Raw genomic sequence first — 21858 nt, forward strand, 5'->3', positions numbered from 1 at the left:
ACAGAGGAATACTGGAAGAGTGGACCCAAATTCGGAGCAGAAAAATATAAGCCCAATTCTGCGCACAACTACACCTTTGTGGACAACGAAAATGAGATTTACGTGAGTTACAATGTGCTACACCCGTCCGTCATAGGCAGACACATACTCGACGTAAATGGGCAAGAGAAGACACTAGTGTGGTCGGAAGCTCAAAAGGTGTGGATGCCCACCGATTTTAACCCGCCACAAGAATGCGACGTTTATGCGTATTGCGGCCCATTCGGCATCTGCAATGACAACTCTACCACCGTTTGTGTTTGCTTGCAAGGTTTCAAGTACAAGTCAGAAAGAGAGTGGAGATTATTCAATGAATTCTCTGGCGGCTGTGTTAGGAACACCAGTTTGAAGTGTAGTGGAAGTAATAATTACGAAGAAGAGGATATGGACGTGGACAGGTTCATAATGTATCCAAACGTGAGATTGCCAAGACATCCTCAAAACATCACAGCTGCTGAGACCCAGGCAGAATGTGAGTCTACATGTCTCAAAAATTGCTCTTGTGCCGCCTATGCTTATAGCAATAGCAGTGGTCATTGTTGGATTTGGGTGGGACAACTTTTGAACCTCAAACAGTTGGGGGAAGATGATATCAACGGAGGCACAATTTACATCAGACTTGCTGCCACTGAATTTTCAAATATCAAAGGTACGTGCATAATTAATAACAATTAATGCATGCATGTGATACACCCAATATTGCTGCATTTTTTTGTTATTATTATTAGTGTATAGTGAGATTCATGGGTAGTTATAACACACAGTAATAGGGTAGCTTATGATCCTATATAAATAGTTACATATGTATTTGTAGAAAGACAACACGTATTAAAGAATATATTAATTTGTCTTATATCTCACTCTTTTAAAATTGGACTGTCATTTGAATCGCAATATATAATGTCTTTTAATTTCTTCCTTCCTTTTTGTAGTTTAGCTCGTAACTCGGAAGAAGAGCATTATATTCACATACAACCCAATGGTTAATGTTGAAGTGCTCTTTTGTGTGTGTTTAATTAATTAATTTTCTTTTGGTGTTAACATACAGATACAAACTCAAAGCAATTTCTAGCGATCATAGCTAGTGTTGCAGTTGCTGCAGCAGCTCTAGTTGCATGCACTATTTTCTGCGTCTGTTACAAAAGGAGAAGAGCAGCATTGAAAATAACAGGTAGTTTAGTTGTAGTCTTGTAGATCAGAGAAAATTTTCCGTTTTGACACCATATATATCGATTAAATCCATAATTATATATTCTGAGTATTTGAAATAGCGTTTTCTGTTCAATTCACTTCATAACTTTTGCAGTGGATGAAACGATAGATGAAGATGCAGATGATGATGAGAACGGCATTGGCGTCCCGCTCATCACTTTCCAAAGCATATTGGAAGCTACAAACAACTTTTCCGATGCAAATAAGTTAGGAGAAGGAGGCTTTGGTCCGGTTTATAAGGTTATCATTCAATTCAATCTCTCATTATATATATAGCTAAACAATCCATTTCACATCAGCATGTTTTTGCTTTTCCATATATAATAATACCTAATAATGGTATTTCAGGGTATGTTTCTTGATGGGCAAGAAGTTGCAATAAAAAGATTATCAAATCAATCTAGTCAAGGAATCAACGAGTTTATGAATGAAGTTGTACTAATTGGAAAGCTTCAACACAGAAATCTCGTTAAACTTGTAGGTTACTGCACACAAGTGAGAGAAAAGATCTTGCTATATGAATATATGCCAAACAAGAGTTTAGACACCTTCATATTTGGTAAGTTGTAATCTTTGGCATTCCATTGATCAATTATATATTAATAAATTCAATCAATATTCCAATAGTAACTGGGTCCATTATATTTCACAATTTAGATCAAACACGTCAACTATTGTTGGATTGGAGCAAAAGGTTTGACATTATATTGGGAATTGTTCGAGGACTTGTATATCTTCATCATGATTCAAGATTGAGAATCATTCACAGGGACATGAAAACAAATAACATTTTATTAGATGAAGAAATGATACCCCTAAGATTTCAGATTTTGGATTAGCGAGACTGGTTGCTGGAAATACATTTGAAGCAAATACCGTAAAGGTTGCAGGCACCTAGTAAGTAGTCCTTAACTTGAATTATGGAGTAAACCTTCAAGATCCATAATTTTTTAAATACATATCTCAAAACAATTTTACTTAATATTTTGGAGATTTACTTACTCTTCTTTTCATTTTGGATTGCGTGTTATGGTAATAATAAAGCGGTTACATGTCTCCTGAATATGCACTAAGTGGACTCTTCTCAACGAAGTCTGATGTATTTAGTTTTGGAGTGATCATACTCGAAATAATTTGTGGAAAGAAAAACACAGCATTTTATCAGCATGAAGAAGTCTCAAACCTTTTAGGCTATGTAAGTGAAGAAACCCTATAAACCTTAAAGAGTTAGTATTTTTCAATTTTACTATGTTTGACTTGATTTACTAATCTTTTTCTTGTGTTATCTCAGGCATGGAAATTATGGAATGAAGGGAATGCAATGGATTTATTAGATGACTCAATACTAGTAGAATGCTCTAAGGAATGTGAAGTGTTGAAGTGCATAAATGTTGGGTTGTTATGTGTTGAAGAAGATCCAAATCATCGTCCTAGCATGCCTAATGTATTTCTAATGTTGACAGATGAAAGTATGAATCTACCTAAACCAAATCAACCAGCTTTTGTTACAAGAAATCGGATTTTCAATGACTCTACTACTCTAGAATCTGATAAACTGTGCTCCAATCAATTGACGTTTTCAGAACAAGAAGGTCGATAGGGATTTGTAATAATACTATAATAAGTTGTTTGCTTTATAAGCTTTGTTTTAGCAATAGGCGCAGTGTTTGAAAGATAATCTTAATATGTCTTGTACTTTGTATTTATGGTAAAATATGAAATAATTGGAATAAATTGCATATAATCCCTATTAATATAGTATTCGTGAATACTACTTTTTTTTTTTTTTTTAATATGGATACGATGACACAAAATTGATACTTTTAAATTATATTGACTAGATAATAGATAAATTTTAAAAAGTAGATTTTCTTTTAAAATATTTTCATAATTGAATTGCAAAACATAATTCGTATTAATCAATTCATCAATTTAAATAATTATGATCACAAATAACACATTATAAATATCACATTATTATTTTCATCTTTAGATCTCTTAAAAGAATAAGTTGCCTACCTAAGTCCTACTACTAACTAAGCAATCTCAACCTTTGGTAATTTTTTGTTTTTGTATAATAGCATATTATCTTACCCCAAAATAGCATATTATCTAGTTCTATGAAAACATCAACTATATATACATATATATTAGGGTGAGGTAAAGGAGCGAGGGCAATCTGGCCCCATTGCCCTATTCACTCTTTACTCTCAAACTGCAACTGTCACATACATTTTGATCTTTTGTCCTTAATCCTTACCCAAAATCAATGTATCTCGCGCTCTAGTAGTTTTGTCACTAACTTTTAAGAACTTCCTATAAGCAAATTTATTTTGAAGTACTATGCATGGTGAACAGGTTCAAAATCCATTGGTCTAAACCACAAACGTTCAACTCAAATTACCTAATTCTTTTGAAAATTTTCACGAAGGTTTTGAGAACTGAAATCCTCATTTCAAATGGAATAATAAGAGAAATTCAAGGGATGATAATGGCCCTGTTTGGTAAAAATATCAATATAAATGTTTGGTTAATTAGCTTTTTGCAACTCTAAAAGGTTAAAATTCAAAAAGCTACTCCAAGTAACTTTTTCAATTAGCTTTTTGAGAAAAGAAATTATACCAAACAACTATCAGCTAACAGCTAAATTACCAAACACTTTTTCTACAATCAGCTAATGTTATCAACTATTTATACCTTCTAATTAATACAATCAGCTAATAGCTAACAGCTAACAGCTATCAGCTATCAGCTAACAACCATTTTACCAAACAGAGCCAATATGATATGCACAATTTCACCATTTCATACTAGCTTGAATGTGATGGGGGTTGAAAAATGTTACATGTTACTGAAAATTCGAAGTGATGGTAAGAATGGACTTCCTGTGGAAGTTTACTTAAGTACAAGCGTAATGAGGAAGGGTCAACGGAAACCAAAATTCAAATCATGTATCATACACAATTTCAGAGTTATTATTTGTGTAAACCACAAAAATTCAAGTTATATTACATATTACATAATATATACTTTGGGAAGTTCTCACTTCTAGTTCATAATATTCACCCAACTAAATCTACCATGCCAATAATTAGGGGACTATATTAATTTATACCATGGCTACAAATGAGAACCAATAATGTCATTTTTCCTAATAACTCATATTTATTTTAAGTGTTTGTAAAAATTAAATTCATAATCATCTGAATACAAGAATCATGCTTTACTACTCATTCATATCTTTTCGGGGACTAATAATATCTGAGTATATCATCATATTTTGTGGTTGAAGCAACATGATCAATCCCAATCATTAGAATAGATTTTTTGATGTATAAAATAGACCTGCAAGCCATTTTCTTAACCCAACAATTGGGTAAAGGGCTATACTAATCAAATTGATTCATCAATGACATGGCATTACATAATATCACCATTTCATACTTGAAAGTTACAGGGGTTGACAAATTGGATGCATTGCTGAAAATTCAAAGTGCATATTAAGAATTAAGGAAAATTGTGGATGGACTTTCGATTGTTTTGGAAAAGTCAAAGAGGACCTTTCGACTCTAATGCCCTCTAAATGTGGAAACAAGAAAAGAAAAACACAACTTGAAGGCAATCAATGCCAAGTTAATTAGTCAGGTTGTTGACTTAGTAATTACAAAGTTTCAAGTTCACTTCCTAGGTCCTTGGCTTGAATTGATTAATTATGGACAACTCTGATTATTTCATACTAAGTTCACAATGTAAGATTTTCCCAACGTATATGTTGGTTTTATTGACCACCGGGGCAGTCAAACGGCGGGCCAACACCACCGGAAAATTAAGTCTAGTGGCCGGAAAGTAAGTGCTATGTATTTAGTGTAGGTATGCGGAAAGCTTAACCCCTTTTCAGGGTGTACTTATACTAGAATTAATGAGCTTAATCTAGGCAAGTTCTTATTGCCATAAATACATTTGATTTCCTCTCCTAAATTCATATTATCCCCTTTCCTTATTATCTCAGTGTATATATCCTGATGAAGCAAGCAGACTTGGACGAATATGGAAGCAGCAGGCTTACATGAGAAGGACACACTTGTCTTTTTCTTCCCCTTCTTTCTGTTATAAATGCCATTGCAGTTTATATATAATGTAGCCTCTCCTCTTCTTTTGCTGCAAGTTAGACAGATTGTTTTTCCCTCCATCATCATCTGCAATAAACTCTTGCTCTCTTCTCCATTGAATGCTTCTTCCACCATGTATGATTAAGCTTTCCACATGGTATCAGAGCTTCGCCGAAGCTACGCCGCTGCCGTAACGATGAACACCGGAGCTAACTCAGCCAGAACCACAAACACACCTCTGAATCAGAACACTGCAAATCAAGGACTGAATTTGCGAAATGATGAATTCGATGATCCACTTTATCTTCACGTGACCAAGAATCCAAATATGATTCTCCTTTCTCCCCCATTGTCGAAGCTCAACTATGCTTCATGGAGCAGATCCATGAAGATAGCTTTGCAAGTAGAGCCGTAAAAAATGGGTTTTACCCGCCGGGTCGACCCGTCCCGTACCTCCGTAGGTAGGGGACGGGTTCTTCAAATTTTGATCCGCCAGGAGGCGGCCTTTTTAGCCCGTCCCGCCTGGGTCACGGGTCCAGGCGGGGCGGGTCAGGCGGGTCACGGGTTTAGCCCGCGACCTGCTAATACATATATATTTTCTATATATATTTAGTATTTAATACATGTTATTTTGGTTTGTGTAATTGTGTTAGTGTGTTATAACTTATAGGATTATAGATTTATAGGAATACAATACTAGGTAGTGTTATTATGTTAGTGTACTGTACGTCTGTACAGTGATTTTTTTTTTTTTTTTTTTTTTTTTAGGATATTGTACAGTGATTTAAAAAAAAAAAATTAACACAATGAAAAAATTGATTGGCGGGCTAGCCCGCCCCGCCAGCGGGCTTTGGCATGGCGGGGCGGGCCAGCCACATTCCAAGCCCGCTAAGAGGCGGGCTTTTTAGCCCGTCCCGCTACGAGGACGGGTTTTAGTGTGTTTCGGCCCGTCCCGCCCCGCGAGACCGTTTCGACGGCTCTATTTGCAAGTGAAGAACAAGTTCGGTCTAGTTGATGGTTCAGTGCCATGTCCAGAGCAATCCGACTCCAGATTTGCTACCTGGACAAGATGCAACAAAATCGTATGCTCATGGATCCTTAGATCCGTCAACTCCACTATTGCCGAGACGGTTCTCTACTATGAGAAGGCAGAAGATATCTGGATCAAGCTTAGAGACAGATATTCACAAGCTGATCCACATAGAATAGCCGAATTGTAGAATGAAATATACAGGAATACTCAAGGTAATAAATCCATAAACGAGTATTTCACAAAGTGTAATGCCTTGTGGGAACAGATGAACGCCATGAGGCCTTTACCAGTGTGTGAATGTAACCCTAGATGCTCATGCAAACTCTTAAGTAAGATACAGAAGGAGAAACAGGATGATCAAGTCATTAGATTCTTAGAAGGACTAAATGATGAATTTGAATCTATAAAGTCAGGAGTCCTTGTTATGGATCCGATTCCAACCATGGAGAAGGTCCTTAACATGGCTCTGAAAGTGGAAAGGAAAATCAATGGCTCATACAATCAAAAGAGCATTGAAGTGATTCAATCCAGTGCTGTTCAAAACAGCCAGGGCCAATCCACAGAAGAGCTGGGAACTGTGGCATTCTCTACCTCTAATAATAAGAAGAAATTCAACAACAATGGTGGAAGGAATGTGCCTAAATGCACACATTGCAACATGAGTGGCCATACTGTTGAGAAATGCTTTAAGAAGCATGGCTATCTTCCTGGCTAGATACCAGGGTATAAATCCAGAAGCAGGCAGAATCAAGACATGCAAGGCGCTGCTGTTAATCAGATTGGAGATATTGGACTGTCTGCTGAGCAATTCCAAAGACTTTTGACTTTATTACATGGTCAAAATCAAGAGAAATCAGCCACTTCAAATGCTGCCATAACTGTGAGCAATTCTGGAAAGAAATCAGAACCTAATGAAGGCAGGTCTATTTCTAATCCTCACATTAATAATGTTATATCCTCCTCTACTATATGGATTCTAGATTCAGGTGCTACTGATCATATCACATGCTCATTAGACTATTTTGAAAGCTATCACAAAGTTTGTGGAATTTCTGTTAAATTGCCTAATGGGGAGAACATTGAGTGTAACACATATAGGTGAAATCAGGTTGCAGTTAAACTTGTTGCTAAGCAATGTGTTGTTCATTCCCTCTTTCACATTCAATATTATCTCTGCTAGCAAATTAACCAAACAAGGGAAGTGCCAGATTATTATGAAAATTGATTCATGTGATATTTAGGGTCTTTGTGGGATGATGAATGGTTTTGCTGAACAAAGGAATGGCTTGTATCTGCTCACTGATCCTCCTAAAAGGAAGAATTCTCATACTGATGATATTGTGAAATGTAATAGCTTGTCTTTACAGCTTTGGCATTACAGCTTTGGCATTACAGCTTTGGCATTGTAGGTTAAGACATTATCCTGTCAACAAGATACCTTTCTTGAATGGAATAAAAGATGATCAATTGAATAAATCTTCTGATTTTGTCTGTGAAGCATGTCATTTTGCAAAACAAAGGAGATCTGTTTTCCCTATCAGTAACTCTAGATCTGAAAAATGCTTTGATCTCCTACATATGGATGTCTGGGGTCCATTTCCTGTGGCTTCCATAAATAGAGAACACTATTTTTGACTATTGTGGATGACCATAGCAGGTTTACTTGGCTATATCTTATGAGAAACAAATCAGAAGTAAGAAATCTATTCCAGAACTTCTATAGCTATGTCCAAACTCAATTTTTCACCAAGATCAAAGCCATAAGGACAGATAATGGCACTGAGTTCCTAATGAATGATTTCTGCAATAAAATGGGCATTGTGCACCAAAAGTCTTGTGTGTACACACCCTAGCAAAATGGAGTGGCAGAAAGAAAGCATCAACATGTCCTAAATGTAGCCAGAGCTCTCAGATTTTAGTCTGGAATGCCTATGGAATTTTGGAGTCACTGTGTCATGCATGCTATCTATCTAATTAACAGACTACCTCCTGCCAAATCTGGTGAGAAATCCCCTTTTGAGTTGCTGTTTGGTAAAAGTGTGGATTACCATGCACCATCTCAAAGCCTTTGGCTGCCTATGTTTTGGTTCTACTATTTCTCACGGCAGAAATAAAATGGAAGCAAGAGCCAAGAAGTGTGTATTATTGGGAATCCCTGCCAATGTGAAGGGTTATATGTTATATGACATTGCTAACAAACATGTTTTCATATCCAGGGATGTTCAGTTTTATGAGCATATTTATCCTCTTAAGGAACACAAATCAGGAGCACATGATGAAGAGATGATGTTTGATCTTGTGCTACCCTTAATACCAATTTCCACTGAAATCAGCACACTACCCCTGGAAGATACTGCAACTCAAAATCAGATGTCAGAAATGGCCAGTCCTGAGATCAGTATTCCTAGTTCTTTACCTCACAACACTGAAACATCAGAAAGAGCTCCCAGACTTAGTTCCCAATCCTACCATACTGATAGTATGGATACAGATGTTAATGTAGATAATGAGCTGTCCAATGAGATATATAATGACACAACCTTGGAGACAGAAACATCTCAGGCAGATGCTCAGTTAGAACCAAGGAGATCAGAAAGAGTAAGAAACATACCTGCAAGACTGCATGACTACTATTGTCATTCCATGAATGCAGGAAGGTCATCACCACACACAATAGACAAAGTCATATCTTACGATTGGTTACCTCCTACCTATAGAGCCCGTGCAGTCTCTATTTTGGCCACACAGGAGCCTCAATCATACAATGAAGCTGTTAAAGAAGAGGTGTGGAGGAGAGCTATGCAGTCTGAGATTGATGCTGACAGGATAATGGTGCTGGCACCCAACCCGGATCATAAGCAGCATCTGACCCGACACCACATGGAATGGTGCTGGCACCCGACCCGGATCATAAGCAGCATCTGACCCGACACCACATGGAAACCCAACGGGCAAAACTCCAACGGGCAGAATTCCAACGGCTGTCACCTTTACTGCCATTGAAGCCACCATTGATGTCACTATTGATGAGAGAGAATTAAAGGCTTAGCTCCCCATTTATGCTTCATGTTGTTACCGTTAGCAGCTTTTGTATAAGTAGGGACTCCCCTCAGCTTGGAGGGGGACGTTGAATACTCTGGACAAAGACACTGTACATTCCATACTGAAACTAAGGCAATACAACTATTATCACTTTCTTATTCGTTACTTTATAATATATTTCCGGTAACATATTTACCGTCATTGGTGCTTTCATTGAGAGTCCGAGTCCAACACTCAAGCAGGCGACAACACACACAACTCTTTTCCTCTTTCAACAGCAAGCTTGAAAGAATGGTGTCCCGCAGCTCCCACGGTTCCCGCAACGTGAACAATGGCAATGCCTCAGGTGACCTCCGGGACCAACTCACCAACAATCGTGGAGGGGACCTCCGAGAACAGCTCAACAACGGGAGGCCCGGGGACCTTCGAGACCAACTCAACAATGGAGGGGACCATCGAGACCAACTCAACAATGGAGGGGACCTTCGAGACCAACTCAACAATGGAGGGGCGAACCAAGTCGTGAACCTCCAGGCGACCATTCAACGAGCAGTGACGACGGCACAAAACCAAGTGGCGGTGGGACTGCAAGGCCAAGTGCCCCCGCCGCGGCCCCAGGAAATAGGGGTGGAGACCCAAAGAAGTGGACCGGCTAGACGACAACCAGGCCCTTCCCAATCTGCACCAGAACGATTGGGACAGAGGGCGCCCGTGCGGAAAAGATTAGGATCACGGGCCGAGGGATCCTCTACCAGAGGTCCTCGCCAACACGAAAACAGAGAAGCCGAGAGATCACCCACAGAGGAGGTAGGCGAGTCTCGGGAGCCGACCCCACGCCAACATGTTGATGAGTCGACCTTACGTCGACACTTGGAGGAGCGACGCGTCGAAGAGCCGGCTCCGCGTCGGCACTCGGCGGGGAAGCGACGCGTTGATGAGCGGGTTCTACACCGACACTTGGAGGAGCGGCAGCCGGCCCCGCGCCGGCACCCTGATGAGTCGGCCCTGGTCGAGAGGCTGCAAAGAAGAATCGAGGAGTTAGCAAGAAGGGTGGAGGCACGAGAGCAGTCGCCGGAACCCGAGGTACGGATGGCAGCACCATTCTCCCCAAGCATCATGGACGTACCTTTGCCGAGGGACTTCAGGTTGCCCGCCATCAAGGAGTACACGGGGGTCACTGACCCACGTGTCCACATGACAATGTACAAGGCTGCTATGGTAATGATCGGGGCAGGGGACGCCATCATGTGCCGAGCGTTCTTGTCCACCCTGGATGGAGCGGCCCAAGATTGGTTCAACACCATCCTTGATGGGTCGATCCAAAACTTTGGGGAGTTGTCCAAGAGCTTCCTGACATACTTCTCCGGTAGCATACAACGTAAGAAACCCTTCTCTCACCTCTGTGTAGTGAAGCAAGATAGAGGCGAGAGCCTTAAAGACTTCCTAATAAAATGGAAAAAGGAAGTCAATAATGTCTACGACTTCGACTCCAAGGCAGCGATCCCAATATTTATCCATGCCTTAAGATCAGGGTATTTCCACAAGCAGTTGAACGCCCACCACCCCCGCTCTTACGAAGAGCTGATAAGGACGGCTAGCCGCTATGCCGAAGCAGAGGACGTCGATAGGAAGAAGAAGGACGAAGAGGATGGTAGGAAAGGTGGGAAGCTTGGGAAAGCGAATCTGCCCAGCCAGGCACCACTCTCGAACCACCCGACCGCAGGGAAATGCCGAGACCACGAACGACCTCGCCTGGTCCCCTTGCATAATCTAACTCCTCTTACCCATCCCGTCAGTGTCATTCTAAAGCAAGCTGAGGAGATGGGAATGGTAGAATTCCCCGAGGAGTGCATGAAGGTCTCCTCGAAGGCGGACCAAACAAAGTACTGCAGGTTTCATAGGCAAACCGGCCACGATATGGATGAGTGTCACGTTTTGAAGAGACAAATAGAAGAACTCATCCAGCAGGGCTACTTCCGACATTTCGTCAAGCGATCCAAGCAGCAGCAACAGCCGCAACACAATCCACCAAAAAATGTCTGGAAGAATGAGGATGGCACAGAGCCGTCCACCTCGAACGCCAAAAAAAGAGAACACGACCAAATATCTGAGCAGAATGATAGCGAGAAAGAAATCGAGGTGGCGCCCAGACGACAAAAGAAGCACACCATACACTTTATCTATGGTGGACCCGCAGGGGGTGACACGCCTGCGGAAAGAAAGAAGTGGAGCCGGCAGTTATACGTGGGAGAAGTGGTGAGTCTTCCTAGAGAAGAGAAACAGAGACAGGAGGCCATCACCTTCTCTAATGATGACTTCCCAGAGGGCCCGTTACCCCATCATGACGCCCTGGTGATTGAGATGGACGTCAACAATGTCATTGTCCGCCGCATCTTAGTCGACACGGGAAGCTCAGTCAATGTGATGTATTACGATGCCTTCACCAAATTAGGGATACCTAAGAACCAGCTCAAAGAAGTACGTACCCCACTCTCTGGATTTACGGGTGATTCAGTGGAGACGGAGGGGTTAGTGGTCTTACCAGTGGAGATAGGCACGAGCCCTAACATTCGCAAACTTGACGTGGAATTCATCGTGGTAAGACTCACTTGTGTGCACAACATCATTTTGGGGAGACCGGCACTGGAGGACCTCAAGGCCATAGTGTCGGTGGAACACTTGTGTATGAAGTTCCCTACTCCGAGTGGGATAGGAGTTGTCAGAGGAGACCAGCGAGCAGGACGCAGTTGTTACATAAAAGCATGCAAAAAGATTGGCGGAAAGGACCTTCAAGTCCACACCATCTGCAAGGGTGATCGACCGGGTTACTTTGCTCAAATAAAAGGTTCTCGGAACCACCTACGATCAACCAAAAGCCGGACGACGCCACATTGTAAAAAAAAAAAAAAAAAAAAAAAAAAAAAAAAACCAAGGACGAGGCGCACGCCTCGGCCCAAGGCACGACTGAGGCGGCGCCTCAAGCCGAGCCGCAAAAAGGCGGAGGCGCGCGCCTCGGTCACTGGCCGAGGCACGCGTCTCGGCCAGCGCCCACGGCGGAGGAGACGCCTCGGCCAAACACAGCTAAGGCGACGCCTCAGCCGAAAAAAGAAAAAAAAAAAAAAAAAAAAAAAAACCGCCAGGCTCGGCCTAGGGCCTGAGGCATGCGTCTCGGCCATTGGCTGAGGCGCATCTCCTCGGCCTAAAGCCAGAGGCGCGCGCCTCGGTCGGGCCGAGGCACGCGTCTCGGCCATTGGCCGAGGCGCAGCACCTCGGCCACTGGATGAGGCGGCGTCTCAGCCTGTCCGTAAAAAAGAAAAAAAAAAAAAAAAAAAAAAAAAAAAAAAAAGAGGGGCCGGAGCTCACCTCGGCCGAGGCGCACGACTCGGCCACGATCGGTCGAGGCGACGCCTCGACCACGATCGGCCAAGGCGCACGCCTCGGCCATGGTTTGTCGAGGCGACGCCTCAACCATGATCGGCTAAGGCGACGCCTCGACCACGAACGATCGGCCGGGGTGCACGCCTCGGCCACGATCGGTCGAGGCGACGCCTCGGCCATGATCCGCCGGAGGCACGCACCTCGGCCAGCCTAAGCCGCAGCCCGTCTCGGCCAGCGAAAAAAAAAAAAAAAAAAAAAAGGCCTCCAGGCGCACGTCTCGGCCAGGCCGAGGCCCGCGTCTCGGCCACTGGCCGAGGCGGCGTCTCAGCCTGTCCGTAAAAAATAAAAAATAAAAAAAAATAAAAAATAAATAAAGAAAGAAAAAAAAAAGGAGGGGCCGGAGCTCGCCTCAGCCACGATCGGTCGAGGCGACGCCTCGACCACGATCGGCCTAGGCGAGGCGACGCCTCAACCATGATCGGCCAAGGCGACGCCTCGCCCACGATCGAGCGAAGCGCACGCCTCGGCCACGAGCAGTCGAGGTGACGCCTCGACCACGAACGATCGGCCGGGGTGCACGCCTCGGCCACGATCGGTCGAGGCGACGCCTCGGCCGTGATCGGCGTAAGGCACGCTCCTCGGCCAGCCTAAGCCGCAGCCTGTCTCGGCTAGCGAAAAAAAAAAAAAAAAAAAGGCCGCCAGGCACATGCCTCGGCCAGGCCGAGGCGCAGCACCTCGGCCTAGGGCCTGAGGCACGCGTCTCGTCCATTGGCCGAGGCGTAGCACCTCGGCCTAGAGCCTGAGGCGCACGCCTCGGCCTAGGGCCTGAGGCGCATGCCTCGGCCGGGGGCCTGCACGCCTCGGCCAGGCCGAGGCCCACGTTTCGGCCATTGCCCGAGGCGGCGTCTCAGCATGTCCGTAAAAAAAAAAAAAAAAAAAAATAGAGGGGTTGGAGCTCGCCTTGGCCACGGTTGGTCGAGGCGACGCCTCAACCATGATCGGCCAAGGCGACGCCTCTGCCACGATCGACCGAGGCGCACTCCTCGGCCACGAGCGGTCGAGGCGACGCCTCGGCCAGCCTAAGCCGCAGCCCGTCTCGGCCAGCATAAAAAAAAATAATTCATGTGTGATTTGGAAAATAAAATCACATACTCGAGATCAACCGAGATTCTGCACAATATCAAGCAAATTCAGTCTTACTCCCTAGTCAATTCAAACACATCCGTAGACTCGGGAGTAGGGGGGACTAGTGACAGGATAATGGTGCTGGCACCCGACCCGGATCATAAGCAGCATCTGACCCGACACCACATGGAATGGTGCTGGCACCCGACCCGGATCATAAGCAGCATCTGACCCGACACCACATGGAAACCCAACGGGCAAAACTCCAACGGGCAGAATTCCAACGGCTGTCACCTTTACTGCCATTGAAGCCACCATTGATGTCACTATTGATGAGAGAGAATTAAAGGCTTAGCTCCCCATTTATGCTTCATGTTGTTACCGTTAGCAGCTTTTGTATAAGTAGGGACTCCCCTCAGCTTGGAGGGGGACGTTGAATACTCTGGACAAAGACACTGTACATTCCATACTGAAACTAAGGCAATACAACTATTATCACTTTCTTATTCGTTACTTTATAATATATTTCCGGTAACATATTTACCGTCAGGTGCATTGATTGAAAATAAAACATGGATACTGACAGATCTGCCACAAGGAAAAACACCCATTGGTTGCAAATGGGTATACAAGGTTAAACATAAGGCTGATGGTTCCATAGAGAGACACAAGGCTAGATTGGTTGCTAAGGGTTACACTCAACAGTCAGGTGTGGACTATGTGGAAACTTTTTCTCCTGTGGCTAGAATGACTACAATTAGGACCTTCCTAGCTGTGGCAATTGCAAAAGGATGGGATATCCAATAGTTAGACATCAATAATGCTTTCTTACATGGAGATTTAGATGAGGAGGTTTATATGGTTTCACCTCCTGGTTTTCAGAATGATAAGAAGCAAGTTTGCATATTACTAAGGTCTTTATATGGCCTTAAGCAGGCTAGCAGACAGTGGAATGCTAAACTGACAAAAGCTCTACAAGACAATGGTTCCAACAGTCCTCAGCTGATCCATCTCTCTTTATCAAAGCTTCAGATACTTCCTTTATGGTTTTACTCATCTATGTTGATGATATATTAATTGCAGGGACAAATTCAAAATAGATTGATAGTTTGAAGCAATTCTTGGATAAGTCCTTCAAGATAAAAGATCTTGGAAACCTCAATTATTTCCTAGGGATTGAAGCATGCAGAACCCCTGATGGTCTCAACATATGCCAAAGGAAGTATACCCTAGAAATCCTAAAAGAATATGGTTTTTTGGATGCAAAACCAGCACAGACACCTATTACTGCTGGACAGAAACTTGGTTCCCTTGAAAGATCAATTCTGGACAAACCAGAGGTCTATAGAAGATTAGTTGGGAAATTGCTATACCTAACTAACACCAGGCCAGAAATCACCTATGCAGTGCAGCAATTAAGTCAGCATGTTGACAAACCTAGAGACACACATCTTGTAGATGTTCATAGGGTGTTGAGATATCTAAAAGGATCTCCTGGAAAGGGGATATTCTACCCAACAAGTTCTCAGATCAGACTCCAAGGGTTCTTTGACTCTGATTGGGCTACTTGTGCAGAATCCAGAAAATCTGTGACTGGCTATTGCATATACCTTGGAGAGTCTTTAATTTCATGGAGGACAAAGAAGCAAGCCACTGTCTCTAGGTCATCTTCTGAAGCTGAGTATAGGACCCTAGCATCTACAGTTTGTGAAATTCAATGGCTCCTATATCTGCTAACAGACTTGAAGATGAAGCCTCAAACTCCTACCGCTCTATTTTGTGATAACAAATCTGCTATTGCAATATGAGAGAATCATGTATTTCATGAAAGGACTAAACATATTGAAATAGATTGCCATGTTGTTAGACAGAAAGTATCTGAAGGAGTTATTAAGCTAATGTCAGTACCTTCACACAAGCAGCTTGCTGATGGCTTCACTAAAGCACTTCCAAGGTTGATGTTTAATGATTTCCATTCTAAGCTGAGCCTTCAGGACATTCATGCTCCAGCTTACGGGAGGGTGATGAAGCAAGCAGACTTGGACGAATATGGAAGCAGCAGGCTTACATGAGAAGGACACACTTGTCTTTTTCTTCCCCTTCTTTCTGTTATAACTGCCATTGCAATTTATATATAATGTAGCATCTCCTCTTCTTTTGCTGCAAGTTAGACAGATTGTTTTTCCCTCCATCATCATCTGCAATAAACTCTTGCTCTCTTCTCCATTGAATGCTTCTTCCACCATGTATGATTAAGTTTTCCACATATCCCATGAAATCCGCTCACCTGATTGCCTAAGGGTCCTGCCACATCTTCGGTACTAATCCGAGTCCCTCAGGGAGTTGGCTACTCTATCTTCCGACATACTACACCGCCAGACCGCCTAGTCGTCGACCGCACCCCTTTCCCAACTGTTCAGGATGCCAGCCACGTCCTTCAGCCGACTGATGTAGCAAAAATAAGATGTGAGCTCGGGTGTTATATCGTCCTCAGGGGATTGGGGGATATAGCACGCAATATGCAATCACAATAAACTAGGCACTAGCATAAGGAAATCAACAAGAAGCTAAGCAAACTACAAGTTTAAGGAAATGATAAGACTAACACATATACACAAAGATAAACACAAAATAAAGAAATAGGACTCAAGCTAGGGAGCATTATCATCTAGATGCTTTAACAACCTAAGGGATTAGGGAGAACAAGTAACCAAGGAAACAAGCGGGAATGCACGTAGGTATCCTAGTCCACGAACCATTCTCATGATTAATAAACAAGGATTAGAACAAGGAATTGCCCCACTTTCGTGGTGAATCAATTCCAAGTCCATCAAGCACACAAAGCATCAAAAGCCCCCAACTTCCCCCATTTTCATAGGAAAAATCGGGTTTATGCAAGAAGTAGCTTGGAATCTTAACCCAACTCTCATTGAGGCCAAGAATCCTCCAAAACATGTCAATGAATGTTGTACACCAAGCATTAACAATATACAAACACAAATCCTTCATAAACTCAAGAACCCTAGGTTAGAGTTCTTCCCCTTTTTGCAATAATCACAAATCAAGCATCAAGATAGATAATACAACCCTAACTCAAGTCCATAAACTAACTACTCATGATTAAATAACATAAAGAACACAAAAGCATAAGTAACGAACATAAATCTTGCAAAAGAACGGGATAAAAGGAAGGAAAGCTTCTCTATTGAAAATGGATGGTAGAATCTTGAAATCCAAGTGTAGATCCTTCAATACAAGCTTGAAATATGATAAAGAACCTAAATCTACACCTAATCTAATACTAAAATATGAAAAGAAAGAGTAGAAAATAGTTAGGGTTCGAATGGGGTTCAAAACCGAGTAGAAATGAGTGAAAACTCAGCTAAAATAGAGCAAAGACGGGGGGCTCGACGCGTCGAGAGTAATTCTCGACGCGTCGAGCATTTACAGATTGCAAAACGAGTCTCACTGCCCAGATTCGACGCGTCGAGTGCTTCTCTGCAACGCAACTCCAACTTGTAGGCTGATTTTGACCACTTTATGCTCAGAATTAGGCTTCGATGTCTTCATGAAAGTTGTATCTCTTCGAGTCTTCTTTCCAATGGAGCAAAAATCACTACATTTGGACATTTCTAGGCCGAGATATGATCAAATTACCAAACAGTGGTCAGTTTCGGGTGAAATCTGTAAGTTCGGAACTTCAACTTCAAGGATGATTTTGACCATTGTGGCTTCCTTTTTAGGCTTTGATATCTGAATATGAGTTGTAGCCCTTTGAGTCTTCTTTACAATGAGACAAGAATCATGTAATTTGGATGTTTTTAGCTTGAGATATGATCCAAAAACCATGACGTCGACGTGCAGGTCGGGAATTGCAATTGCATGGTCGCTTGCTTCTCTTTTGCTTTGGTTTGCCCACATGACCAAGACCATTGAAAGAACCACCCTAGACTCCTTTGGAAGTGTTGCATCCATCTCCATAGCTTCATATTTGGCTCTCATTGACTCCAAATTCATCCAAAATACCTCAAAAGCACACAATTGCCTGCACTCTACAATTTATGCATCAAAAGATATAAACAAAGGAATTAAGGCACTTCTTTGCATAAAATCAAAGTGTTTTTCACTCAAAATATGTCTATACAAGGGGTAAAAATATGGACATAAATGCACTTATCACCGACCCCCCACCTTTGCCTCTCCAGTCGGGTCTTACCCCGACTACTCAGCTACTCCTCCGACTAGTAATCCCTCCCGTTGTCGTCCGGCTACTAAGTGAGCCGAGAGAACGCTTGGGACACTCGTCCGGACACCCGAGCGGCTTAGCCCTTCCCCGGCCGTCTACTGGGCCGAAATCTAGGAGCTCTCGGACGGTCTAGCAGGCTACTGAGTAAGCGCATACGGCTCGCCCTCCCGCTGACCGACCCCTGCGTACCCACGACTGTGATCAGGTTAGGCGGCCTCAACGGTTGGTTCCACCCAGCGGCCTCGTAGCTCATATTCTTGTGCTTACCTTTGTCTCATTTATTGTATGACCCGACCCAAAATGTATTGGATCAGTTTTATCCCATCAATACACACTATGATAGTAATTGCAGTTTCGATCAACCAAAAAAAAAAAAAAAAAAAATACAACTCTGTTCGTTACTTTAGCTCTAAGCACAAGATACAGGGTACAGGTACACACTTTCTGGAAATGAATTTCTTTGTAGTGCTTTCTTGCCTCCTTATTCTACTCATCTCTCTTCTGAATACTCCATTCTCCCATGGAGTAGAAACAATTTCTGGAAACGAATATATAACTCAGGCTACAACTATATCCTCTCCCAATGGAAGATTTGAGTTAGGTTTCTTCACACCAGGTCAATCTCCCAACTATTACGTGGGTATTTGGTACAAAAACATCTCCCCTCAAACCACAATTTGGGTAGCAAATAGGGTCACCCCAATCCCCTCCTCCGCAATCAACTCAACCAAGTTAACAATCCTCGACGGCAACTTGGTGCTCTTAGACGGTGGCGCACAAAACTTGGTGTGGTCAACCAATATCGCCGCCGCCGCCGCCGCCGCGGCGGCTAAACTCAGCTCTGTACAAGCAGCTCTTCGCGACGACGGAAACTTGATACTGAGCGACGACGGCATCAATTCAACAGCCCCACTTTGGCAAAGTTTCGACCACCCAACCAACACGTTTCTGCCGGGTTCCAAGATCCGATATAACAAGCGCACCAAAACCAAACAGGTTTTCACGTCGTGGAAAAACTCCGACGATCCCGCCCCCGGCCTATTCTCTTTCTTCTATGTCCCCAACGACGCGCATCAAGTCTGGAACGGCACAGAGGATTATTGGAATAGCGAAACCATAGTTGGAAACGGCACTTCATCGCCGACTTTGAGTGCATATCGCCAGAAACTCGATGCATCCTTCAACTTCACCATTGTTGACAATGAAAACGAGACTTACTTTTTGTTTTACAATCTTGTTCCATCCCTTATAACCAGACACATCCTCGACGTTAATGGGCAACAGAAGACGCTGTTTTGGTCGGAGGCGACCAAGGACTGGATGCTCACCTTTGTTTCGCCGCTGAAACAATGCGACGTTTATGCGTTTTGTGGGCCATTTGGCATCTGTAGCGACAACTCAACGCCCGTTTGTGATTGCTTGCATGGTTTCAGGCACAAATCAGAAACAGAGTGGGGATTGAATGAATTCCTTGGTGGTTGCGTAAGGAATAATACCAGTTTGAAGTGTGGGATTAATTACCAAGAAGAGGACATTGATCGATTCAGAGCGTATCCAAACGTGAGATTGCCCAGACATCCTCAAAACACGACGACTAAGAATCAGGCAGAATGTGAGTCCACTTGTCTGAGAAATTGTTCCTGTACTGCCTATGCTTATAGTAATAGCAGTGGTTGTTGTTCCTTTTGGGTGGGACAACTCCTCAACCTGAAACAGTTTGGGGAAGACGATGGCAATGGAAGCACTATTTACGTCAGATTTGCTGCACCCTCTCAATTTTCTAATCACAAAGGTAATTACTAATTACTAACTCTTGAACAAATTTAAAGTTTTCACTTTTGTGACAATCCATCTAAGTTGGTCAGGCTATTGATTTAGTAACGACAATGTTACAAGTTTAACTCCACAGCAACTTATTGACCTTCTTGATTTGAGTTGGTGCTGTCAATCCAGTATACACTCTCATAGTGACTGCGAGTTTAATTTCCTTTTGTCACTCAAAACAAAAATTCTCATTTTCTCTACATGTTAACAGATACAAATTCAAAGTTCAAAGCTATCATACCTAGTGTAGCAGCGGCTCTACTTGGGTGCAGTATTTGCTACATTTGTTATAGGAGGAGGAAAACAAGTAAGAGAAGATTTTACGTTGGTACATATATATGTGTTGAAAATTTTATCATCCATATACATGGATTATTGATTATCCGTTGGTTAACTGATATTTTGCTTACCCTTGTAACCTTTTGTATTGTTGGAAACTTGGAATGAGTACATTTTAATTTTGGTCTTGTAACTATAGGGTTCTGTTAATTGCAGTCCACGATTTGCAAAAGTGTTAATTTAGTGTCTTGACTTATGCAATTTTTATCAATTTTGGTCACTCCGGCGAAATTGTCAGTCAAATTTTTTCGGAAAAACTTAATTCATCAATTAGTGTTTAATCTGAGGGGCAAATTTGCCTTTTGAATTGTGGTCCAAATTAAGCAAAGTCAGTTTTTAACCCAGTTTTTCCGGTGAAATTTAACCGACAATTTGACCGGAGTGACTAAAATTGATAAAACTTACATAGTCAAGGTATTAAATTAACACTTTTGAAAATCGTGGACTGCAATTAATAGAACCATTATAGTTACAGGACCAAAATTGAAATTTACTTTTTTGGAATTATTTAATAAATATTCTAACAATATATATGTTCAATTGGATTTTGATATATTTTTGTTGAATTGTTCACTTTAGAACATGCAATGGATCAATTGATAGATGAAGATACTGATGATGAGAAAGACATTGGCGTCCAATTCTTTAGTTTGCAAAGCATATTGGAGGCAACCGACAACTTTTCTGAAGCAAATAAGCTAGGAAAAGGAGGCTTTGGTATAGTTTATAAGGTTATATATCAATTATCTCTGATCTAAGGAATCCATTTCAGGCTGTATGTTCTTGATTTTGTATTATCTGATAATACAAAATTTATTGTAGGGTGTGCTTTTTGGAGGGCAAGAAATTGCAGTAAAAAGATTATCTAGTCAATCTGGACAAGGAATCAACGAATTTAAGAATGAAGTTGCACTAATTGCAAAACTTCAACACAGAAATCTAGTTAAACTTATAGGCTACTGTACACAAGCGAAAGAAAAGATCTTATTATATGAATATATGCCGAACAAAAGTTTAGACACCTTCATATTTGGTATGTCTCAATCTTTGCTATTCCATTCATATATAAACTATATATATTCATAAATTCATTTTTTCAATCAGTTACATTGTATTCACAATTTAGAACAAACGCATCGACTATTGTTGGATTGGAGCAAAAGGTTTGACGTCATATTGGGAATTGCTCGAGGACTTGTATACATCCATCATGATTCAAGATTGAGAATCATCCATAGAGACATAAAGACAAATAACATTTTATTAGATGAAGAAATGACACCCAAGATTTCAGACTTTGGATTAGCGAGAATGGTAATCGGAAATACATTTGAAGCAAATACCAGAAAAATTGCTGGCACCTAGTAAGTACATCTTTTTCTTAACTTGAATTATTGAGTAAATCTTGACGATCCATAATTTTTTTAATACATGTATCAAAACAATTTTACTTAATATTTTAGTGATTTACTTACTATGCTTTTCATTTTGTACAATTGGTGCCTCATATT

At 42.0% G+C, this 21858-nt stretch overlaps 2 protein-coding genes across 3 annotated transcripts in view; both read left to right on the forward strand.

The window, feature by feature from the left end:
- The window catches only part of LOC109156049 (cysteine-rich receptor-like protein kinase 7), a 24957-nt gene extending 22066 nt beyond the window's left edge, over positions 1-2891 (forward strand). The window contains exons 2-3 of one of the 2 annotated variants that reach the window (XM_019303830.1): positions 2279-2446; positions 2543-2891. In XM_019303830.1, coding sequence (XP_019159375.1) covers positions 2303-2446; positions 2543-2851 — 453 coding nt within the window. In that variant the 5' untranslated portion in view covers positions 2279-2302 and the 3' untranslated portion in view covers positions 2852-2891. Of the gene's footprint in view, positions 1-2271; positions 2447-2542 lie in introns of those variants that run through there. The other variant, XM_019303831.1, reaches the window with a different exon arrangement.
- LOC109155688 (G-type lectin S-receptor-like serine/threonine-protein kinase At4g27290) overlaps positions 1-21858 on the forward strand; it is a 34384-nt gene that overhangs the window by 11728 nt on the left and 798 nt on the right. The gene's annotated exons all lie outside the window — the stretch shown is intronic.

The sequence above is a fragment of the Ipomoea nil genome, unplaced genomic scaffold, assembly GCF_001879475.1.
Source record: "Ipomoea nil cultivar Tokyo-kokei standard unplaced genomic scaffold, Asagao_1.1 scaffold2704, whole genome shotgun sequence".
In the NCBI taxonomy this organism is placed as follows: Eukaryota; Viridiplantae; Streptophyta; class Magnoliopsida; order Solanales; family Convolvulaceae; genus Ipomoea; species Ipomoea nil.